The sequence below is a fragment of the Camelus dromedarius genome, chromosome X (assembly GCF_036321535.1).
Source record: "Camelus dromedarius isolate mCamDro1 chromosome X, mCamDro1.pat, whole genome shotgun sequence".
NCBI lineage: Eukaryota > Metazoa > Chordata > Mammalia > Artiodactyla > Camelidae > Camelus > Camelus dromedarius.
In genome coordinates, this window is record NC_087472.1 from 102,440,591 (window position 1) to 102,463,038 (window position 22,448).

At 42.4% G+C, this 22,448-nt stretch overlaps 2 protein-coding genes across 3 annotated transcripts in view; one reads left to right on the forward strand and one right to left on the reverse strand.

Moving 5' to 3' along the window:
• Positions 1 to 13,047, reverse strand: part of SYAP1 (synapse associated protein 1) — a 28,085-nt gene extending 15,038 nt beyond the window's left edge. Inside the window, exons 1-4 of the mRNA XM_010987101.3 lie at positions 12,714 to 13,047; positions 6,564 to 6,682; positions 5,693 to 5,759; positions 1,661 to 1,734 (exon numbers count right to left, since the gene is read on the reverse strand). Coding sequence (XP_010985403.1) covers positions 1,661 to 1,734; positions 5,693 to 5,759; positions 6,564 to 6,682; positions 12,714 to 12,906 — 453 coding nt within the window. The 5' untranslated portion in view covers positions 12,907 to 13,047. The remainder of the gene's footprint in view (positions 1 to 1,660; positions 1,735 to 5,692; positions 5,760 to 6,563; positions 6,683 to 12,713) is intronic.
• A 5,156-nt stretch (positions 13,048 to 18,203) lies between these two features.
• Positions 18,204 to 22,448, forward strand: part of CTPS2 (CTP synthase 2) — a 95,864-nt gene continuing 91,619 nt past the window's right edge. The window contains exon 1 of one of the 2 annotated variants that reach the window (XM_031445831.2): positions 18,204 to 18,623. The gene's annotated coding sequence lies outside the window, so the exon portion shown is untranslated. Of the gene's footprint in view, positions 18,698 to 22,448 lie in introns of both variants that reach the window. The other variant, XM_031445830.2, reaches the window with a different exon arrangement.

The following is a 22,448-nucleotide window of genomic DNA, read 5'->3' on the forward strand; positions in this document are numbered from 1 at the left end:
GGGGTAACCAGGAGTGCAGGGCGGAAAGGGTAGTGAGGGAAGGCCTCTAGGAGAAGGTGACATGTGAGATGAGATCTTGTGGAATGGTACAGGGTAGAGTTCCAGGAAGAGGGAAGAGGGGACAGCAAACATAAGGCACTAAAGCAGGACAAAGCTCAGCCTGATTGAGCACCAGAAAGAAACAGTGGCTGGAGTGTTGGCGACCAGGGCAGTGGGGCATGAGGGTGTGAGAAGCCAGGGGCCTTAGAAGTCAGCGGATGGAGTTTGGATTCTAGTCTACTAGAGATGAGATGCCATGAAAAGGGTCTGTATAAGAGAGTGATGTGAAGCATTTTCACCATAAATGGACCCCTCTGGCTGCTGAAATGTGCTGATACTGGAAAGGGGCAAGGATGGGGCAACAGTCGGGAGGCCTCAGGCAGGAGATGATGGCACCAGGGCCACAGTGACAGCAGTGGGGAAGTGGACTTGAGTTATATTCTTAATACAGCACTGTCACAATAGGGGGCAGGCATGACTCAAGAAAGAGTCCTAGGCTTGTGGCTAGAAAAAAATGGCAGGTAACTGGAGTGCTATTCTGAGATGGAGAAGATGAGGAGACAGACAGGTCTGGGGGACAGAGGAGCTGTGGGGACTTGACTGGTATCTGATGTTTACCCTCAAATGACACCAACTCTCACTGCCCCAATTCTCTTCTGGGGATAAGCAGGCATATGACATCAGCGTCAGGTGTGGCTGCAACATGGTAAACAAAATACATGGCGTGCACCTGAACTCACAATGGATACTCAAGCTTTTAAAGGGTTTACTAATGGAGAGAAAAATGCCTTGAAATGACCTGGGTCAGTGGAAGGGAGGTAAAACCCAGCTCTACGTTTATTTTCTAGACTGAGGTTCTATTTATGACTTTGGTTTAAAAAAAAAAAGTGGTTTAAAAATAAAGCTTGAAAACCAATGATAAAGTAAAAAGCCATATTCACTGCGTCCTATGCCAGGTGGGGTGCTGGGTGCTGGGGACAGAGATCAAAGCCAGCCTTCGCCTGCTGACCATTCCCACCCCAGAGAGACACAGATAAGAAGTGAGGGTCATATTCGAGAGTCTCGGTCCTCACACCTGTACAGAGGTGATAGAAGCCCCTATATGCCTCACAGACAAGCAGTGAGGCTCAAAAGAGGTAATGTGTGACAAAGTGCTTCCTGGAACTGTCAGGTGCTACACAGTTGTTAGCTGGTATCCCTACGTTCCCTCTGAAGCTCCGAGAGAAATTTTTGTGGGCCAGCAGATGAAATTTTCTTTCTTTCAATTTCAGTTTCAAATACATATAGTAGTTAAAGAGAAAATTTAGAATATAATCATTTCATTCAGAAGAATTAGAATGCTGTCTAGAAACTTCATATGACAGCATATCTCAAAAGATTATCTTAATAACATAAAAGAATGGCTAAAAGAATTATATAATCGGCTAAACTTTTCCAGTAAGACAAAAGAACTTAATAAGAAGCAAATTATAAGTCAGTGAAAAAAAAAGTGAAAGTTCACGTGTACATTCCTAACATCTCAAAATATTTTAAAAAATTATATAAAAGAAAAACACTCTGCTAAGGATAAAGTTACGATAGGAAGAAGGTATTTCTATACGTGGTGTCACAAGATACTTACAGCCGATAGGGCCAAGATTTGTTGTTGAATTGTTTCTTCATCATTACTATCAACCCATGGGGGCACTGCTGCTTCTAAAAGGTTTTTAATGGCAAAGAAAAAGAAAAATAGGTTACAAGGGTTATACTGCGATTCGTGGCTTGAAAGAATGAGAAAGCTTCCACCCAACCATTTTAGCAATTTACTAATAAGTTCCAAATATGAATATTCAACATAATCCTCAAGACTTAATGTACGAATTTTACAACTGTATGTATTTGGTAAAAAATTACTTGAATTATACAATGGAGGAACTGGACAATGCCTTGACCAGGTGACCAAAATCATCAACGAGGAAGAGATGGCCACTGTGGGCCGCCTTAGATGTGATGTCTTGGGAAGGGCACACCATCCCTAGAGTATTCTGGCCAAGAGTGCATAATCTGAGTCTAATTGTGAGAAAATATCAGGCAAAGCCCAAATGAGGAATGGCCTATTTAAAAAAAGGAGGGGGAGCGTATTCTTCAAAAAATTAATGTCATAAAAGACAAAGAAAGGCTGTGGAAATGCTCCAGATTATAGGAGGCCAAGAGACATGACAAAAAACGCAGTACTGTACCTGAGACTGGATGCTGTGCTGAGGAGGAAAATGTATAAGGACATTTCTGGGTCAATTGACAAAATTAGACTATGAATATTATATCAATGCTAAATCTCCTAAAGCTGGTAACTGTACCATTGGTGATTATGCAGGAGATTATCCCTAATTCTTAAGAAATGCACACTGAGTGGAACAGAAAAAAAAAAAAGACAGAGTGAGCGAGAGAACATAAATAATAAGGCAAATGGAATAAAAGTTTAAATCTAGGTGGAGGGTACACAGGTGTTCTCTGTACTACTTTTACTGTGATTTTTCTGTAAATTGAAATTATTTCCAAATAAAGAGCTTTTATAAAAAATTATTGTACTTGATTCATGACAAAATGTGGTAAGGAGGGTGCAAGATAAAGACTTAGGAATTGAGAAAAGGGTTGTCAGAGGTGAAATCAAATGAAGAAAGAAATGGGCAAATTGGAGGCAGTAAACAGGGCTGGGATCAAATCCTCCATAAGTCTTTAAAGCAAAAAGCTGGGGATGCCAAGATGGCTAACACCCGGTCTATGTCACCCGGGGCTCATGAGAAAGATGAGTACAATTCAGCAGGATTAAAATGCCAGATGACAAACAGCAACTGCTTGGAGAGATGAATCCCATGGGGTTTCTGTGGTGACCTGGGAGCAGATCTTGGACTAGGAGGAGGAGTTCAGCAGTGCGTGTGCAGGGTTTTCAGAGGGAGCAGCGAGCATAAAAGGGAGGAGACAAAACTAACAAGCGCAGCTCATCTGAGCAGCTCTACCAACTGAGCCTGGAGCAGGGCAAGAGGGCAGAGCTAAGGCTGTGGATTTGGGTGGTCTGCACAGAAGATATACATGCAGAGGAAGCTCATATTTTTGTAGAAATAGTGCCTTTTACTATAATGCTGCAAAAGTCAAATGGAAGAGACATCCTGTTGGGTGCCAAATGACAGAAAAGTTATCTACATGCATGGATAGATGGACACATGGACAGATAAACGGTTCTTTCTCTGGCTCATCCTAAACAAGCAAATGGTGTCAATTATAATCCAAATTCTGTTACTTATAAGATCAAATTATTTTTAATGCCTTTTTAAAAGTTAGGGTAAAGCCCCTTCAAAACTTTTTTCTTACACTGTTTAACATTTTGGTGTCCATTTTAAGTCTATTCACCTCAGGCAGCCTCTCCTAGTGCCACTTATTCTTGAATACTGAGGTCCTCCCAAGGCCCAAGCTACTGGTATGGATGAGACATGACACCCCCTCCTCATTCCTCTAAGACGGGTTTTTTAGGGTGACCAATAACCTTCTGGTTGTCCAGCCCCATGGATACTTCTTAGTTCTTTTCTCTGCAGGCCAGTTTCCTTAACTGGAAGGTGGAGGTAACAGGAAGTACTTCAGAGAGTTACTGTGATTGTTAAGTGAAGAGATGCCTTTCCTCATGGTCACCTGACCTCGCTCTCCTGGAAATTCTCCCCTCTCTGTGCTTCATCGCTTCTCACCCCCAGCTGTTCTCTCTCCTGAGTAAATGGGTACTGGTTTTGATGGCAGATTTGTTTCATCACTTACTAGCTGAGCAACCTTCAGCAAATGACTTAACCTTGCTGATCCTTCCTTTTATTAAAGGAGATGTTATATATATAAAGTGCCCAGCAGGCTCTAAGAAACTGTCAATTCCTTCCATTCCCCACCCCTCCCCTCAACACTGGAGAGCTCTACTCAGCACTTTTCATGCTTGACATACTTTTCATTGAGGAGCTCACCTACTCTCATGGTTTTTACATGACTTGACTAACAATCTGTATCAGCATGGGAAATTCTCCATGCTTCAAACAGGACTAAACTGCTGCTGGACCCCGTCCCATTAATTTAAAGCAGTGCTGACCAACAGAACTTTCTGCAATGATGGAAATGGCTCTGTATCTGCATTGTCCAATATGGAAGTCACTAGCCCTATGTGGGCACTTGAAATGTGGCTATTGTGACTGAGGAACGGAGTTTTCCCAACGTGCCACCTTTGTAGCCTTCCCTGACTTTGTACATGTTCATCTCACAGAATGTCTACCAAGTACCTCAAGCAATTCCACTCCTGAATATATATTGCAAAAACACCCCACATTAATTCAAAAAGTTACATGCACCTCAATGCTCATAGCAACATTATTGACAACTACCAAGGTACTGAGGCAACCTTAGCGGCCATTGATAGATGACTGGATAAAGAAGATATGGTATACACATACAATGGAATACTACTCAACCATAAAAAAGAATGAAAATTTGCCATCTGAAGCAACATGGATGGACTTGGAGGACATTATGCTAAGTGAAATAAGCCAGAAAGACAAATACTGTATGATATCAGTTACGCATGGAATCTAAAATATACAACAAACTAATGAATGAAGCAAAAAAGGAGACTCACAGATATAGAGAACAAACAAGTGGCTGCCAGTGGGGGTGGGGGAGGGGCAATACAGGGGTAGGGTGGGAAAAAAGAGCTATTACGGGATTGTATGAAATCATGTGTGTGAAACTTCTGAAAACTGTAAAGCACTAAAGGATTTACTTTCATTCAATTTTTTTTAAAAAAGTGAAACTGCCTCTAAACCTTTCACCCCCACTCCCTCCACAGTTACCACCTCAGAGGCACCAACCAGCTCCTACCCCAAGTCCCCAAGCCAGAGTCAATCTTACTGCTTCCCATCAATCACTAAGTTATGCTAACCTGCACAGTAGTTTATTTGTCCCAAAGAGCTGCTTCCTACTTTTGAGTACCTAAGGGCAATGATGCCTATCAGGAACTCACCACAGGACTGACTAGCTCTTTTTGAATTTGTGGCACTGCTCAAAACCCACTGAATTATTTTACACTACTTTTGCCAAATTCAAAGATATGAGGCCAGTTTCATGTTTGAGCACCACTAAATGTTAAAAGCAGACCCTCTGACATTTTGTAACTGCAAACATTTAAACATGCATTTGTCAGTAAAGAAATGCAGTAAGTTAGTTCCCAAATACTCCATGACTTTTCACGGCCCTCTGTCACTCCCCTGGAAAGCTCTTTCATTTTCTCTTCTGAACAGAATGGGAAGGCAGCTAACATTTGCTGAGTGCCTCTTAGGTGTACATCAGACATTGTGCTGCACATGTTATAAAGTGAGAGATAAAAGCTTACTCTCTCTCTCTCTCAGAGCTAGGTCCCCAGAGGGGGTGATCTCACCCACTATTCCAGCTGCAGGGAACAATTTCCTTCCTTCCTTTAAACCCTGAAGGTTCACAGGTTTGTCCCCACTAGTCTTTGTGCTACCTGAAAGATGGGGGCCTAACTTAGATATTTTTGTATTTTCAGAGCCTTAGTGTGGTGTCTAGTATGTAACTGGTGCTTGATAAAATCTGGCAGGAAGGTTAAGTCATGTATAATAAACCTATACCATACCTGATTTTTTTGTATGCTGCTCCTCAACAAATTTTTTCTGTTCCTTCTGGAAATCTCCTATAATTGTCTGTTAAAAAATACAGAGTCAAATTACTTTGAAAAGCTTATAATAAGATAAGAATTATATTCAAGATTTGTGGAGTCTATTTGAGACATTTTATTCATTTTCTTCAAATAAAGAGACTAAAAAAGTGATACTCCATCCCTTCACCAATAAGAGAGGAACTTCAACATTTCTGAACATTTTGAAAGGCAGTATAAGCTGCCTTTATGACAGACGATCTTTTCAAATGCAAAAATAAAATGAGTTAAAAATTGAATTTTTGTGTTATTCCATACAACACAGGTCAAATCTCATTCTAACAAATAGTACCCACAACAAAAATATCTAAATAACAAGCTATCTAAAGTTTAACTGATGACCTCCTTAGTTCATTTATCGACATAAATGAAATTCCTGAGGCCTGCACCTTACCACTGCAAAAAATGAGCAAACTCACTCTTTAGAGTCTTAAAAGGGTTGTTTCTGTTGGGCTAGGACTTTCAAAACTTACCGGAATGATGCAAAGGCATAAATGTATTCTGAAATGGTTATAGTTGAAAATTAAACTCACAATATGAAAAGCTTAGTATTACCCAAAAGTATCAATGTATTTTAGAATATATTAAAATAAAAACAAAGGTTATTTAAATCAAGTAACTTATAGCTACTTGCTATACAAAAAAGAAAGAAAAACAAGAATCTCTACAATATTTTTATCAGAATAAGATATCTTACTTAGGTTAATAAAGTTCATAAGAAGAAGGGATAATTATATTAGCTGCTAATGAATTTCATAAACTTCTATTTCCAAAAGATATTTAAATGTACCTTATCGATGATGTCATCTATCTTTCCTTCTTCTACTGATTTCTTTATGGTTTGTGCTGTTTCAGCAACTGACTCAGTTATCTTTTTTGTAGCAGCAGTTGCAAAGTTAAACAGATAGTCTGTAAAGAATAAAAAAGAGTCTATGCTCCATTCAAGTTCAATGGTTACTGTTTGTGATTTCTCCCTTAAAGAGCGCTCATAAGACTCTTAAACCGTAGGGAGACAACACTCCACTTTCTCAGTGGATTGGCCATCTATACTGAGCTTTTAAATCATAGCTTTCAAAGACTGTTAGCCTACTCCCCAGTTCACCCAGTAGCTGTTTCAAACTTGCCTTGCCCTTCTCCAGTCTCTATTTCTAACTTATCTCAGCAAATAATCTGCCCACCTACTTTACAGTAAGATCATAAGGTCAAGGCTCCTTTTTACTTTCTTTCCTTTCAAGATCCTAAGTATCCCATCTTTCTTTTCTCTCTCTTGTTTAAGAGAGAGAGAGAGAGAGAGAGAGAAAGAAAGAAAGAAAGAAAGAAAGAAAGAAAGAAAGAAAGAAAGAAAGAAAGAAAGAAAGAAAGGAAGGAAGAAGAAAAGAAAGAGCGAGCTCCTCCTTTCCTAGATTAACACATCTCATGATAAATCTGGGGGAGTTTTTAAGAAATAGAAATCTTGGCAAGCCCTAACATAAATCCTCTTCACTAATAATAATGAAAAATATATAGAATGAAATTCAAACTGCAACACACAAACTTTCCCCTTTACAAGACAAAACAAAAACACAAAATTAACTTTCCTAAAGACCTGAAAAGACATTTGGCTCTTTTTGCATTATGATCTAAAAGTGTATTTGGAGACAAATATCATTTCAAAGTCCACATCCTACAGAATCTGGGCTGCAGGAAGCGACCTCAGGCAGGTCTTACTGGGGGATGCCCCTAGGCAACTGGCCTTCAAATTTCATCTGACAGAAAATCCTCCGTAGGTTAGAGCAGTCTTGTGCTTTGCTACTCACGTCTGCTGAGGGGGCAGATGGGCTGACTCAATACTCAGGCAGGGACAAAAACTCCAATACGAATGGAACAGGGAGCCCGGCACAGCTGATTAAATCCTAACTCTATGGGTGGAATAACAGAAAATCAGGCGACTCATACTGCTATCTGGGAGGACTATCTCCTGATCCAAATGACCATCTCTCCCACTTACCACATCCTTTACCACTAAACTGGCTTTCTCCCAGTGTCTGGTGGCATTCATCTGTTAATGACATTAACACCCATTGTGACTATACCACAGGACACTACTTGTCTCTGGTCTCATGCCCGCCATACTCCCCCTCCTATTCTATATTCATATGACTACAAGAAATCCTTGAACATCTCCAAGGAGGCCCCAGACATTCCTTTGGTTTGAAACACTTTAATTGGCTCCCCCTTTACCTGGCTATCTACATATCTTGTGAACCTCCACTTACATATCACTTCTCAAGAAATGTTCCCAGGCTCCATGGCCAGCATAGGCATCCCTAAGATGTGTTCCCTCAGTACCTGTGTTGCCAGACCAACAATATTCATTACACTCTGTCGATTACTCAGTGAACCTGTCTTCTCAGCTAGACTGAAGACCCATCCTAAGCCTCAATGGGGCGGGGACTGAGGCAGTCTGATTCACAAGCGTATCCCCAGAGTGACCATTAAGTAAGTACTTGCTGAACGGATGGATGGGGAGTGACGTAAGTGCTGCGCTTTAGGGAGATCCCTGATTTCTCCTTGGTTATGATTAGGCTATTTACCCAGAGTGGTATGATAAAATGGGTAGACAGCCACACTTCTTTGTAAAAATATTCTCTGCATATAGACAAATCTAGATTTCCAAAAGAGCAGTGTTTCCTTTAAGATTTTCTCAGGAATACCTTCTGAATTAGAATCATCATTTTTATTCTAAGGGAGGATTGTCATTTTAAAGCTGATATTTTAGCAGAGTAATCTCAATTCTCAGATTTCAACGACTCCATGGATGGAATACACTGAACGCTGGAGAAACACAGTTCTTGCCATCAAGGGATTTTCATTTCTAAATCAAACAACCAACCGACAAATAAAGGATTCAAAGACAACAAGAGGAGCAAGATTATTCATTAAATTGAGGCCTTCAGAGAAGGGAGGGAGGTCTCCCGAGAGTAATTAGAGAGCAGCCTGGATTCTAAACTCAGAGGGAGTGGGCAGCGGGAGGGCAGGACAAGAGATTTTTCAGGTAAGACGCTCATAAAGATGAGAAGTTTGTAACTGTGTAGAAATCGGCTGACACCAAGTTAAAGGCAGTTTTTACTAAGTGGTTAGAAAAACTGAGACGTAGATAATTAACAGGAAGTAAGAGGAGTACAATGTCCACTTCACGGACTTAGGCATGAGGAGAGGGTCTGAACTTAAGTGGCAACCAAAGACAAGGAAATCTCAATAAAATGTCTGCGAGTGAATAGACTCAACAATTTTATGGAAGGAGGGAGCAGATTGCTAACATGAAAAGTAGTCATTTTACCTTCATTTTCATCATGTCACAACCATCCTGGGATGAGTATGTATAATTAGCCCAGTTTACAGATAGGGAAGCTGAGGCTCACAGAGGATAAATACTTTGCCCATGAAGACAGGGGCAGATCCTGCTGACTGCCTAGCCAACAGCCTATCCCCTTCCTCCCTGGCAAAGAAACCCAATTTTGGTGGGTGCTCCTCAAACCTGGCAGTGGTCTTAAGGACCCCTGACACAGCCAATAAAAGTCCTCTCATTAAGCCTTTTCATTGGACTTTCTGTAATTTGCAAATGACATCACAGTGAAGACAGTAAGTAGTACAGGGAACTCAAACACGGGCTACCTGCCTCCAAACGGCAAGCAGTGCCCCAATCCCATACTGCCTCATGTCAGATGAGCAAGGGACAAGGGCTTACAGAACTGAATGGATCATAAAAGTAAATGAAAGTGGGAAGGTTCTCAAAGGTCAGAAAAAGCATAAATTTATCAAAGCAGAGGAGGGCAGCGTTTAAAGCGTGCTGCTAGAATAGGAAAATAAGCAATAAATAATGGTTTCTAAGGCAGCCTTTGAAAATCAATATTCTTATGAAGAGGGTGGTTAATTTTCCAAAAATACTACATTTCACACAATTTTAGAATCTTTATGTTGGAAGGGACTTTAACTTTTCAACTGCCTATCCAGGTAGCCCCACTTCTAGGGATGGGGAGCACATGACTTTGAAGGGCAGCCAATTATTACTGTTATCCATCTCTAGTTCCAAAATCCTTTTCACCTTCCTTGTCATTTCTGCCTCTCAGACTTAGATCTGTCCTCTTCAGTAACATAAAATGACTTCTTTTCTACCAAAATACCTTTCAAAATTTTGAGCAATGTCCCTAAAGTTTCTTCTTCTTTAAGCTAAAATCCCTTGTTCTTTTTAATATTGTTCATAAGCCATGGAATCCAAGCTCCTGACCATGTGTGCTGCTCTCCTCGTGGCAAACCTGGGTTTGTCATCAAAACTGAACTGGGTATTTCACTTCCGTATTAAAGCAGACATATATTTTCCTACATACACACTAACTTTTGGAGTCCTCTGTTGTAAACTAAGCAAATTATACATCTAGAACTCGAAGCATACTTTCCTTACAGAAAAAAGAGGATGGCCTAATTAACACAACTCTATTGCAAATATTAATAGCACTTTTCAAAGAAGGAAGAGGAGGTGGCCCTTCCTCCATTCCTGGGCATGGACTGGCCTTAGGGACGGTTTGAAAAAGCCAACACTTATCTCTGGCCACCCTCTCACTTACATGAACTGTGCAAATGACTCAGATACTTAACACTCTCAGACATACGGGCTTGTTTGTTTTTTTAAAGAAAGGGTACAGATAAAACACTAATTTGACTTGAGCAAAAACCAATCAACCAATCTGTGCTGAATAAGAAGCTACTCTGGGGCACGAGGCCTTGGGAGGTAGGGAGGAGCTCTTTGATGAGTTCCCTAATAAACTGCCCTCCTTCTGTGATCACAGCAAGTCCTAAGTTCATCAGGTGGCAGAGCCAAGCATGCAAAGATTTAATTTTTGGGGGAGGAAGTGGAATATAGCCCTGGGTGTCTACCACTCCTAACTGGTACCTATTTTGTAAAGTTGCCTAAAATAAATAAGTCACTATGAACTAGAATCTACTCAGTGGGAGTCAGGCATAGAGATGTTTGACTTCAGTTTCCAAAACATAGATGGGTCTTTTTAAAGACAATATACCCCATAAGATCAATATGTAGAAATAAAAAATACCCGATCATTTCTCTTGCCTTTTTGAAGGTTTGTGTACAAACTAGGACTTTTTCATCTCCTTAAAATCAAATAAATTTTGGAGCCAAACGAGCTCTATTATTCAGAAACTGCATTCATAATGTGTGTGTGGGCGGGAAAGTACTTCATCTAACCTTAGCCTCCCAACCTCAAGGGAGTCTGGAGAGGAAAGAGATGGCAGCGTTAAGCTCCAAAGTTGACATCCATATTGAAAACATACTTATTAAAAAATATTCACAGGTCTTTATTACTAAATACAAATGTGAGGTTTCAATAAAACCCAAAGTTTTAAGAAGCCACTTTTGATACTCCTCTGACCAGAAATGGAAATGGTTCTTCATGCTCTATGAAATCAAGGAAACAACCATACCCAGCTTTTCCTAAGGTGGTATCATCTTTATTTATCCCAACTACCTAACATAGCTTCTTTGCTCTAGTCAAATTTATCTCCTCACATCTCTCAAATATTCCAAGCTTATTTCTTCCCAACTTTCCAGAGGGGAAATAGTTGTTCCCTCTTTAGTGATATTATTTTGTCTTTTTTTTAGGGGGGTTAGTAATTGAGTTTTATTTATTTATTTTAATGGAGGTACTGGGGATTGTACCCAGGACCTCGTGCAGGCTAACCACACGCTTTACCACTGAGCTATAACCCCCTCTCCCTTTAGTGATATTATTGCATAGCACTTAGTTTTATTTACCTTGTGCATTTTGGGGGCTTGGGGGCTGAGATTGTGTACTGCCATGATTTGAGATTATGCCTATTTTCCCTGCTTCTCCACCCCACAGTAAACTTTTTGAATGTTAAAGCCTTTCTTATCCAAATACATGTTCCTTCACTCTCAAGATCCAGCCTGTGCTATGCTCTTGCCTTTCAGTATTTGTAGTAAATTCTTCAAAAATGCTTGCTAAATGGCTAAATGTAATATCTACCTTTACTGAAGTTCTCTCCCTTGTAGTGCTGTCTGCTCTAGGGCCACCTTCTCAAAGATGGTTTCTTTAACTATTTATTTAAGCCTGCCAAGGTCTCTCCAGGAGCAGGATTACTACGGCATGTGTTTATTCTGCAAGCCTATTACTTTTACCCTCCTCCCGAACTAGACTGTAAGCTGGGAAAGAGCATAGGCTTTGAAACTAGACAGCCCTAGGTTCAAATTCCATTTCTACCATTTATTATCAGTATAATTTTGGGCCATTAACTCTACACTCGTGTCCCAAGTCAACGGGGTGTTTAAACAGATGAAGTGAGATATTGTTCACAAAATATCTAGTACTAAACTTGCACATCACAGACAAGAATTGGCAACTACTTTCTTGCCTTAAGGAAAAAGGTCCCAATGCATCTCAAAGGAGATAAGCCTGCCTGCCACAGGCCTTCAGTAACTCTTCTCCAATTTATTTCGGACGACACATTCCGACCTAAGGGCAAAAAGACACTTTTTCAACCAACTCGAGGTCCCCAAAGTCCCCTGTGCTCTGGGTGGGCGGTAGTCGAGCTGAAAGTTGGCGAGTTCAACAAAAAAGATTCCTCATCAAACCTAAAGACGTCGCGCCCCACCGCTTTACCACGGCCCTGCTCCCAATGTTGACACACTTGGCAAAGACTGACATGTCACCAGGAACTTCAAGCACAGGACTTCACTGCTAGATGAAGGTTGGGCCTTGCCCAGATCCTCACCAACCTCTCCAATTCTGAGAGGACCGACCAACAGATACACCTTCTCCCCACCCCACACCCCCTGACGAGTGGTGGTCCACGCCCAGGGCCGTCAGGAGGAAGGATGCGGGCGCTCTCCGAAAATCTCTGGTCCCGGGAGCCGGGGGAGACTCACTGCCGAGGCCTTTGGCCTGGTGAAGGAGCTCCTGGTCCCCGGCTTGCTGTGGCTCCCCCTCCGCCGACTCCACCACCGTCTCGGAGCGCTGCTGGGGTGGAGCGTCTCCCTTGGGCTGCCCGTCTCCCTCGGACTGCCGGCCACCCGCCGCCGGCTGCTCCAAGCCAAACCAACTGCTCAAACCCCGGAACATCACGCCCGCGGGGCCGCCACCGCGGTTCGGGTCACCGAAGACCCTAGCGGGTGCCACCTCCCCAGGACTCCACACAACGCGTCCCCCAGGGCGACAGCCGGAAGTGCGACCCCGGAGCAGCCAGTCTATTCGTCGCCCCGCCCCTACGACGACTCCGCCGCCGGCCGCGCATGCGTCACGTCCGGCCAAAGGCCCCGCCTTACCGCCGGCTGATTATTTCGTAACTTAATTACGCGCGTGGAAACCCGGCAACGGGATTTCCCCACGTTGTCCCGCCCCGCCTCTTTTCCCTCTCCCCAGGCTTTGTAAGTGATTAACCTAGGCGTGGAAACCGCGTCTTTGTCACTCTAAGCAGCTTGGCTGGTGGGTTAACCGCTCCTATTCAGGTCCAGCTGGTCCAGCCCCGCTGAAATGGATGTCTTAGCTTTCTCTGGAGTCCACGTCAAAACTAGCCCAGGGCCTCTGGGTCCGCCTACCAATTTGCAGAGTACACAGAGGACGGAGGGAAGTATTAAAGGACACCATGGGATGCAGGTGCAGAATCTAGGCTGTGAGGGACAACAGGCAAACGACCTTGTTTCTTCCAATAAATTGCAAGGAAGCGGGGGAAGGGGAACCTATAGATGAAAAACGATTTAAGAGACCTCATGGCAACTTGTGGATTTTATTTGACCCTAATTCAAACAAACACAAGAGGGGAGGGAAGTATGACGTTTATAAGAATTGGAAATTTGGGCACTAGATAGTTGATTAGATTAAGAAATTGTTAAAAAAAATTCTACTTGTGTTAGATAAACATAAAATTTACCATCTTAACCATTTTTAAGTGTCCAGTTCAGTAGTAGTAACTACGTTCCCATTGTTGTGTATCCAGTCTCCACAATTCTTTCCTGTTGCAAAACAGAAATTCTGTACCCATTAAACAACTCTTTTTTCCCCTCCCCACAGCCCTCGGTAACCAAGCTACTCTCTGTCTGATTTTGACTACTCCAGGAACCTCATGTAAGTGGACTCATACCATATTTGTATTTTTGTGACTGGTTCATTTCATTCAGCAAATGTCCTCGAGGTCGTTCATATTGTAGCATGTGTTAGAATTTCCTTAAAATTCTGCCTTAAAAAAGGCTTCCTCTAACACTCTGAAATAAATTGTAGCAATATTTTTTTTTGGATCTAAGGCAAAGGAAACAAAAGCAAAGGTAAACAAATGGGACCCAATTAAATGTAAAAGCTTTTGCACAGCAAAGCAAACCATCCACAAAATGAAAGGACAACCTACTGAATGAGAGAAAATATTTGCAAATGATATGACCAATAAGGGGTTAATATCCAAAATACACAAACAGCTCATACAACTCCATATCAAAAAACAAAAAAGCAAACAATCTGGTTAAAAAATGGGCAGATGACCTGAATAGACGTTTTCCCAAAGAAGACATACAGGTGGCCAACAGGCACATGAAAAAATGCTCAACATGACTATCAGAGAAATGCAAATCAAAACTACAATCACCTCATACCTGTCAGAATGGCTATCATCAAAATGACCACAAATAACAAATGTTGGCAAGGATGTAGAGAAAATAGAGCCCTTATATACTGTTGGTGGGAATGTAAATTGGTGCAGCCACTGTGGAAAACAGTATGGAGTTTCCTCAAAAAGCTAAAAATAGAACTACCGTATGATCCAGCAATTCCTCTCCTGGGTATATAGCCAAAGAAACTGAAAACACTAATTTAAAAAGATACATGCACCCTAATGTTCACAGCTGCATTATTTACAGTAGCCAAGATGTGGAAGCAACCTAAGTGTTCATCAACAGATGAATGGTTAAAGAAGATGTCACACACACACACACACACACACACACACACACACACACACACACACACACACACACACACACACACACACTGGAACACTACTCAGCCGTAAAAAACAATGAAGTTTTGCCATTTGCAACAACATAGATGGACCTGGAGGGTATTATGCTTACTGAATTAAACCAGAGAAAGACAAACACGTATGTGAAATCTAAAAAATAAAACAAATGAGTGAATATAACACAAAAAAAGCTACTTTAAAAAAGGCTGAATAATTTTCCATTTTATGTATATTCCACATTTTATTTACCCATTCATTGTTTACGCATTGATGGACTTAGGAATTATTGATTTTTAAATTGTGGTAGTTCTATTGTGTGTGTGTTTAAAAGAGTTCTTATCTTTTAGAGAGCTTTTTATATTTACCAATGAAATAATAGGATGTCTGGCATTTGCTTCAAATTAATATAGGATGGGAGGAAATGTGTGGGGATTCAGATGAAACAAACCTGGCCATGGATTGATAATTGTTAAAGCTGGACTTTTGTGTCTGCTTTTCTGTAAATTTAACTCTTCCCACAATAACATGTAAACAAATGAACAAAAAACTGGCCAAGTGAACAATTGCCCCTTCAGAGCAGGAAGTTCATGAACATACTTCCCGAACACAGTCTCAAGCATTATGTATTCCGCCTCCCTCCTAGGAAGAGTAGCCTAGTTCCAGTGACCTGCATGATTATGTCCAGGACAGATTACAGTCCTTACTCTCCAGTTTTCCAGCCTGAGGTATATTTACAATTCTGGTTCAGGACTTTAGCTTAACAAGCCCAACCTATTATTTTTCCAAACAAATTTATTGAGATATAATTCACATACCATACATACCTGTCCAAAGGGTACAATTCAATGGTTTTTGGTGCATTACACTATTAATTTTTAAAATTGTGTAAATATATATATGACATAAAATTTGCCATTTAAACCATTTTTTAAATGAGCAATTAGGTTTGAATTTTATCAAATATCCATTCTGTAATCACTATGAGTTCCCATAGTCCTAAAAATAGTTTTTGACAATGTTTACTAGAATAAGAACCCACATAACATATATTAAAATTATGTCTCTTGTGTTTCCTTTAATTTATGGGATCTTCCTTTCATCTCTCTTTTTTTACTGAGGTATAATCGGTTTCATTTAACCATTGTTAAATGTACAATTCAGTGGCATCAATGACATTCCAACCTGTTTTTAGAGAGAGTCTGGGTATTGATTAAGCTTTGAAAGGCAGGAAATATCTTAGGACCAATTCCTTCAGGATTCAGTCAGTGAGAATCTGAAAGTGGTCAACACTTTCCAGAAAGAAGATGTTTGGTTCAAGAGTGATTGGAATGAGCCTGGAATTTCATTCGGAAGCCTAGGACAGGGGTTCTAACTCCATCACTTAATAGGTGAATAATTTTGACCTGTTACTCGTCCTTTCTGTCCTGCAAGTTTCTGTGAAAGGCCTGATAGCAGAGATAGGGCCCACCCCATTCAGCCTTACTCTTGCGCTAACTCCAGGACACCCCAAACCACGTTGAAGGCCGTGTTCCCTGGGGGACAGATGGTTTTCCAATCATTCTGAAGGGCAGAATTCTTCAAAACAGAAGACTGTAAAAGAACACAAGTAGTCAACTTAATGACAGACTTCTTTTTTAGCTTTTTTTTTTTTTAACTCCTCAGTGCTATGCAGGCCATAAACACTCTTATGCCAAACAAATCAATCTAAACCATGTTATCAGACTCTACTTCAATTAAAAAAAATAAGCCCTGTTATCAAATTTGTTTTTCTGCTCAAATTTTTTTCCCATTTTGGATTAATAATGCAATAGTTATAATAATCCCTTTGTAGTCACAAAATATCCTCCAGCTGTTTACCTTGTAGATTAATACAATAAGGATGAGGTCTTATATCCTGTGGTGAAGAGTTTGGCTTTGGGGACAGTCATTTCGGTGAGGACACTTCACATCTTTAAAGTTCTTCATTATAAAAAGGGGAGCATAATAACTGTCCTGGTTGTAAAGAGGAAATGAAGTGCTGAAATGTGGAAGGAAACCTTAAGTATGTGCCAGGTATTAAGTATTACCATCGATGTCAACCTGTTTCACAAGCATCCTTTCCACTGGGTCTTCTGGAAGACTTGTTTCACAACAAACCCCTCTGTGCGTCCGGCCTTTTTACAAGGTGTTTTCTCCTTAAAAAAAAAAAATCATTTCTTGGCCTCCAAGGTTTCCCCTACTGTTCCTGCCGAGTGGAGTCTCTGCTGATTTTCCCAGAAGTTATCACCATCCCCAACTCCTTACTGCTTCTTCCACTACTGCTCTGTCACTCTTGGTGGCGGGGAACTCCCTTTTGTTTTGAAACTCATTGAAGTTCACCTTTACCCTTCCTTGTTGCTGTTGTCTACTAGCTTTGGGGTCTTTCTTCCACATTCACTGAAGACTTGGTTCCTCGGCCTCAACTGACTCCTCCAAGTTCTGCCATCCTTCCACCCATCCTTCCTTCCAACACCTTCGGTGTCCCCCACACCAGCTTGGTGCACATAGGACCCAATTCCAGTCAAGCCCATCTCACCTGACTCCGTTTCAGTGTAGACCCTAAACTGGATCATCTCCTGGAATTGCTTCCCCTTTGCCATCTGCAACACCAGCACCACACTCTGGTGACAACTCCCCAGTTCCTTCATTCCCATAGACCCTTATCTTTTGGTCCACCTCTTTACTTTCTCCCATTCTATCAGCTCCACACTGCTCTCCCTTCCTTTCCTCTGTGGATCAGACCCCTGGTGCACTGCTACCATCACATCTTTCGGTGCCCTCAACTTCCTCACTTTCATCTTTCTAGTCTACTCAAACAGCAAACTCTGGTTTCATCATAAATATCTATATTTATGTATCAACCTATAGATATCTTGCACAATCATAGCTGGACCTCGTTACACAATGATGGTTTCTAAACTCCAGTAGGTCTTCAGTGACGCGCATCTCACTAGTTCGTTCAGCCCTCTAGTGACTCACCTGGTTATTCAAAATTCTCAGTACTTTCCTAACCCCTCTCTCTCCAAGCCCTCCTACTATCCCTCCGTAGATCCTTTCCCCTTCAGTGGTTTCTGTATATTCTTCCCTTCGCCTTAATAATCTCCTTTGTCCCTTCCCAGCACCAACCATCCTCCAAATACCTTTTCAAAGTCACTAGGTGAAGCCCTGATTGTCCTCCCCCTGCCCCCGAATTTTTAATTTTTTTAGTTTTAATTTTTGCTACACGAGTACTGTTCTAGAAACCTTACTGATTCCAGAGGACATGGAGACCTCCCCCCCCCCCCCCCGATTGGGAACCCCTCAAACGCAGGACTCCTGTCGGTTTCTCATCCTCTTCTCGGCGCCCCTGCAGTCGCTGGCGCGCGGTAGGGGATCTCTCTGTGACCGAGGAACTTCTTCCAGCGCCGAGAGCGGGACGGGAGGACCCGCGAAGGGTCTGGGCGTGCCGAGGGGCCGGGGCGCGGGAACGTGGCGTTCACCCGCGTCCCCGAGGTGCCGGTGCTCAGCGAGCCGCGGAGGGGAGGAGCAGTCCCCGGGCTGAGCCAGGCCTGGGGCCAAGTGCGTCCAGGGCGGAGGGTGACGGGAAGCTGCCGGTGCCTGAAGAGTCACTTTTTGGGCGCTTGTTTCGGAGCGTTGCCCAAACCAGGGTGCAAACCTCGAGCTCACCAGCGTGAGCCAGAGGGGCCCGCGGCGGCAGAAGAGGGGAAGGTGGGCTAGGAGGGCGCCGCGCACCCCCGAGGCCCGCGCGTGTGGCGGGAAGGACCCTGGGGCGACTTGGGACCCCCTGGCGGCGGCCCCCTCCTCAGTCGGACAGGTGAGCGCAGGCAGGCCTCGGGGCGGAGCCCACCGTCCCCATCGGCCACCCTCGGCGCCACCACCGCGACACAGGTAATCCCCCGCCTGCCCGGGCCTCCGGCGCGCACGTGGGACCAGGGGCCTTTGTCCCCTCAGAGGGCGCCCGCCGCGCGCGTCCCCGCACCCCGCGGGCGCAGCCCGCGGGCAGACAGCGGTCGGGACCATGAGAGCCCGCCCTGCGGCGGCCGGCGGCCCGCGGCCCATGATCCGGAGCGCCAGGTCCCGAGGCTGCGCTTCTCAGCGCCCCTGGCCTTGGAACCGGGCGCTGGGGCCCGCCGCACCCCCCCGTCCCGTTCCTCCCGGGCCCCAGGAGCCTGGAGCTGGTGTTGGCGGAAGTGCAGCCCCGCGCGGAGTGAAATGGCCTTTCTGTCCCCTCCCCCGTTCAGTGCCCTGGTTAAACCGGGACCCTCGCGTTTCCCGGGTCAGAGCTGGTGAGGGCGCGGGGAGCCTAAGTCCGCTGAGGCTACAACATAGCTTTCTTTTTGCAACAATTTTTCCAAATTTGATGTGTAATTTACATGCAATAAAATGCCCTTATTTTAAGTGTGCAGGTCGGGGATGTGACAAATTATACGCCCGAGTAACCACTACCCTAACGTAGAGCATTTCCATCACTCCAGAAAGTTCCCTCTTGCTCCTTTCGAGTCAATCCACACCACCCCCATGCCCTTTGATTTCCATTAAGGCTTAGTTTTGCCTGTTCTAGAACTTCATAAAATGGCATCATTCAGTAAGTACTCTCTTGTTTTTGACTACTTTTTAAACGGCAGTCGTTGAGAAGGTGTCTTTTGGTGCTTCCGAGGTTTTTAGTTGCTGTAGGCCTGCACTGTCCACTGTGGTAGCCACGCGCCACGTGAGGCTCTTGAGCACAGGAAATGTGGCGAGTCCGAGTTGAGATGTGTCGTAAGTAGACACACCTAATTTCGAAAGACTTAGTACAAAAAAAAGGACGTAAATTATCTCACCAAAATATTGATTATGTGTTGAATGATAGTTTTGATACACCGGGTTAAATAAGATATTACTAAAATTAATCAGTTTCTTTTTACTTTTTTAATATGGCTACTGGAAAATTTAAAATTACGCATGTGTAATGTTTCAATGGACAGCAGACAGCCTACACACTTCTATTTTTACAGACAATTGGTTCTGCTCACTGCATGTAAGACCACATGTAGACTGGTGGTCTTCACAGGGGAAAAAACATCCCAGTTCGAGAAGTAGCTGAAGAGCCTGTATTTTTCTGTTATTTTAAAATTTTGCTTCAAACTTACTTGTTTGCTTGAAAGAGGTAGCAAAGACTAGATGTCTCCTTGGTATTAAGTTACATTTTCAAGAAGGACTTAGTAAAATATCTGACGTACTTAAAAAGGTGCTTTTGAAATTATAGAAAACTAATAATTACCTACAGCCCAAACACCTAAATATATTAAAATGTAGCATTTTGGTGTAATTTTACCAGTCTTTTTTTTTTTTTAAGTGGAGGAACCGGGGATGGAATCCAGGACCTTGTTCATGCTCTCTGTCTCTGAGCTATACCTCACCTCCTGATCAGTCTTAATTGAAAAAGAATAGATGATATGTTATATTTAACTTTGTATCTTGCTGTTATATTTAATTTTATATCCTGCTTTGTTCATATAACATAAGCATTTCTTATATGAAAGATTTTTAGGCTTTTTGACATCCACATAATGTGAACTCTCATGAATACACTCCAGTTTTCTATGGCATTTTTCTATTTTGCTGACTTTTACAAATTGGAAGTCATTTTAATAATGTGACAGTGCCAGAATAAGGTAGTTACAGCACCACTTATTTGCCCCTTCATTCCACATGAAAAGTAAAGACCAAGAGGGCAGGGACCATGACGTTTTTATTTTTTTATTTGTTATTTACTTTAATTTTATTTTTTGGAGGGGAGATAATCAGGTTTATTTATTTATTTATTTTAGAGGAAATACTGAGGATTGAACCTAGGACCTTGTGCACACTAAGCATGCACTCTACCACTTGAGCTATACCCTCCCCCCTTTAAAAATTTTTTAATTTATTTTAACTTTAAGGACCTTAACTTTTTGTTCACCCACACATTCCCAGAGCCTGGGAACACGCCCATATTCTTGAAGAAATCTCTGGTGATAGTTCTATTCCAGGAACAGGCCCTTTACCTAAATTCTTTAGGCAGCAAAGGGGATGGTAAAAAAGAAAGACTTCTTGAGTCTTCAGTCTTCCGTTTCTTAAAAATAATCAACATAAGTTGTCGTCCTCATGCCAAAGAGACACATTTTGGGGTGGCAGGTTTTGCTCCCCTACGTAACAGACATTCAATAAACATTTGTGAGCTGACTGAATCAGTGAGTAGGTGGCTCTGAAAAGTCAGAGCTAACCTTCTCTTAGCATCGGGTGCTCTCTGTAAATGCCTGCACAACTCTATAAGGCAGGCACTGGTGTTATTTCTGTGTACTGCACAGGTGGAGAAAATCGAGGTTCAGAAAGGTTGAAAAAGTTGCCCAGGGTCATAGCTGTAAGTGACAGAGTCAGCGTTTGAATACAGTCTGTCTCCAGAGGAAGTGTATTTATCAAAATAGAGGAAATCCACAGTGGATTGTGATGATTTTACCATTATAAAAACTACCTGGGCTAGTAGGAGTGGCAAGAGATGAATATTCAGATACATTTGGATCTACCAGAGAAACATTCTGGGTTCAGACTGAGAATCTCTTTCTGGCTCCAGTCAGTGGATGGCTGGGTGACCAGTAAAGAGGAACAGTGGCATTGAACATGAGCAACTGTAGTGTGTACAGAAAGGCAGGCCCAGGGACTTAAGGAAGCCATTTGCGATGGGACATGTGTGTATTTTGGATGGCTTCAGTTTACTTGCCCTGACGGTGGTCAGCTAGTTGGAACTGAACTCACAGCTCTGAAGTGAGATAACTCTACACCTTTGAAGTTAAGATAGTTTGTTTGGAAAGTAGAGGAAACTACAAAATCAGAATGGGCATTCCTTTGAGGAAGACAGACAAGTAAGATAAATGGGTAACTGAAATCATTTTTCCCTGGTTGCATTTGTGCTTAATTTCCAGATATTTAAATTTTTTTGTGAATTACAGTGAAAAGTGGGATTTAGAGTTACTAGCTTTTGTTAGTTACTCTCTTGTCTTGCAGCTGCAATTTTATGTTGATAGCGTTAATTGGCTGGTTGGCTGCCAGAATCATGCAAATCGATGCCTTTAAGGCTCACCTTCAGGTGCAGGGTGAAATGGCCAAAGGCCCCTGTACGTGCTCAAGGCAAAAACAGTAGTACTCACAGTAGAGAAAACCAAGTAGCTCTTGGGCTTCCTGTCTGCCTCTAAAACAAAAGAGTTTGACTCAGACAGCAGCATAAAAGTCAAATAAAATTTCCTTATGACATAATATACATATTTTTTTCCTTCTTGAATATTTCTGCCTGGTGAAACTGATGGGTAAGGAAACAGATTCAGTGTTCCATATGCTTAGTTAAGGAAGATACATTTGTTATTATTAATAGTGACATGAATAGCTAACTTTTATTAAGGTCTTACCATATGTTAACATAGGAGTTGTTTTGACCTCCTTCTAAGCCAGGTATCAGCAAACATTTGCTGTAAAAGATAGTAAATATTTCAGGCCTTGCGGGCCAGAGGTCTCTGTTTTCACAACTACTCAACTCTGCCTTTGTAGCAAGAAAGCTGCCGTAGACAATATGTAAATGATGGGCATGGCTCTGTGCTAATACAGCTTGATTTATGGGCACTAGAGT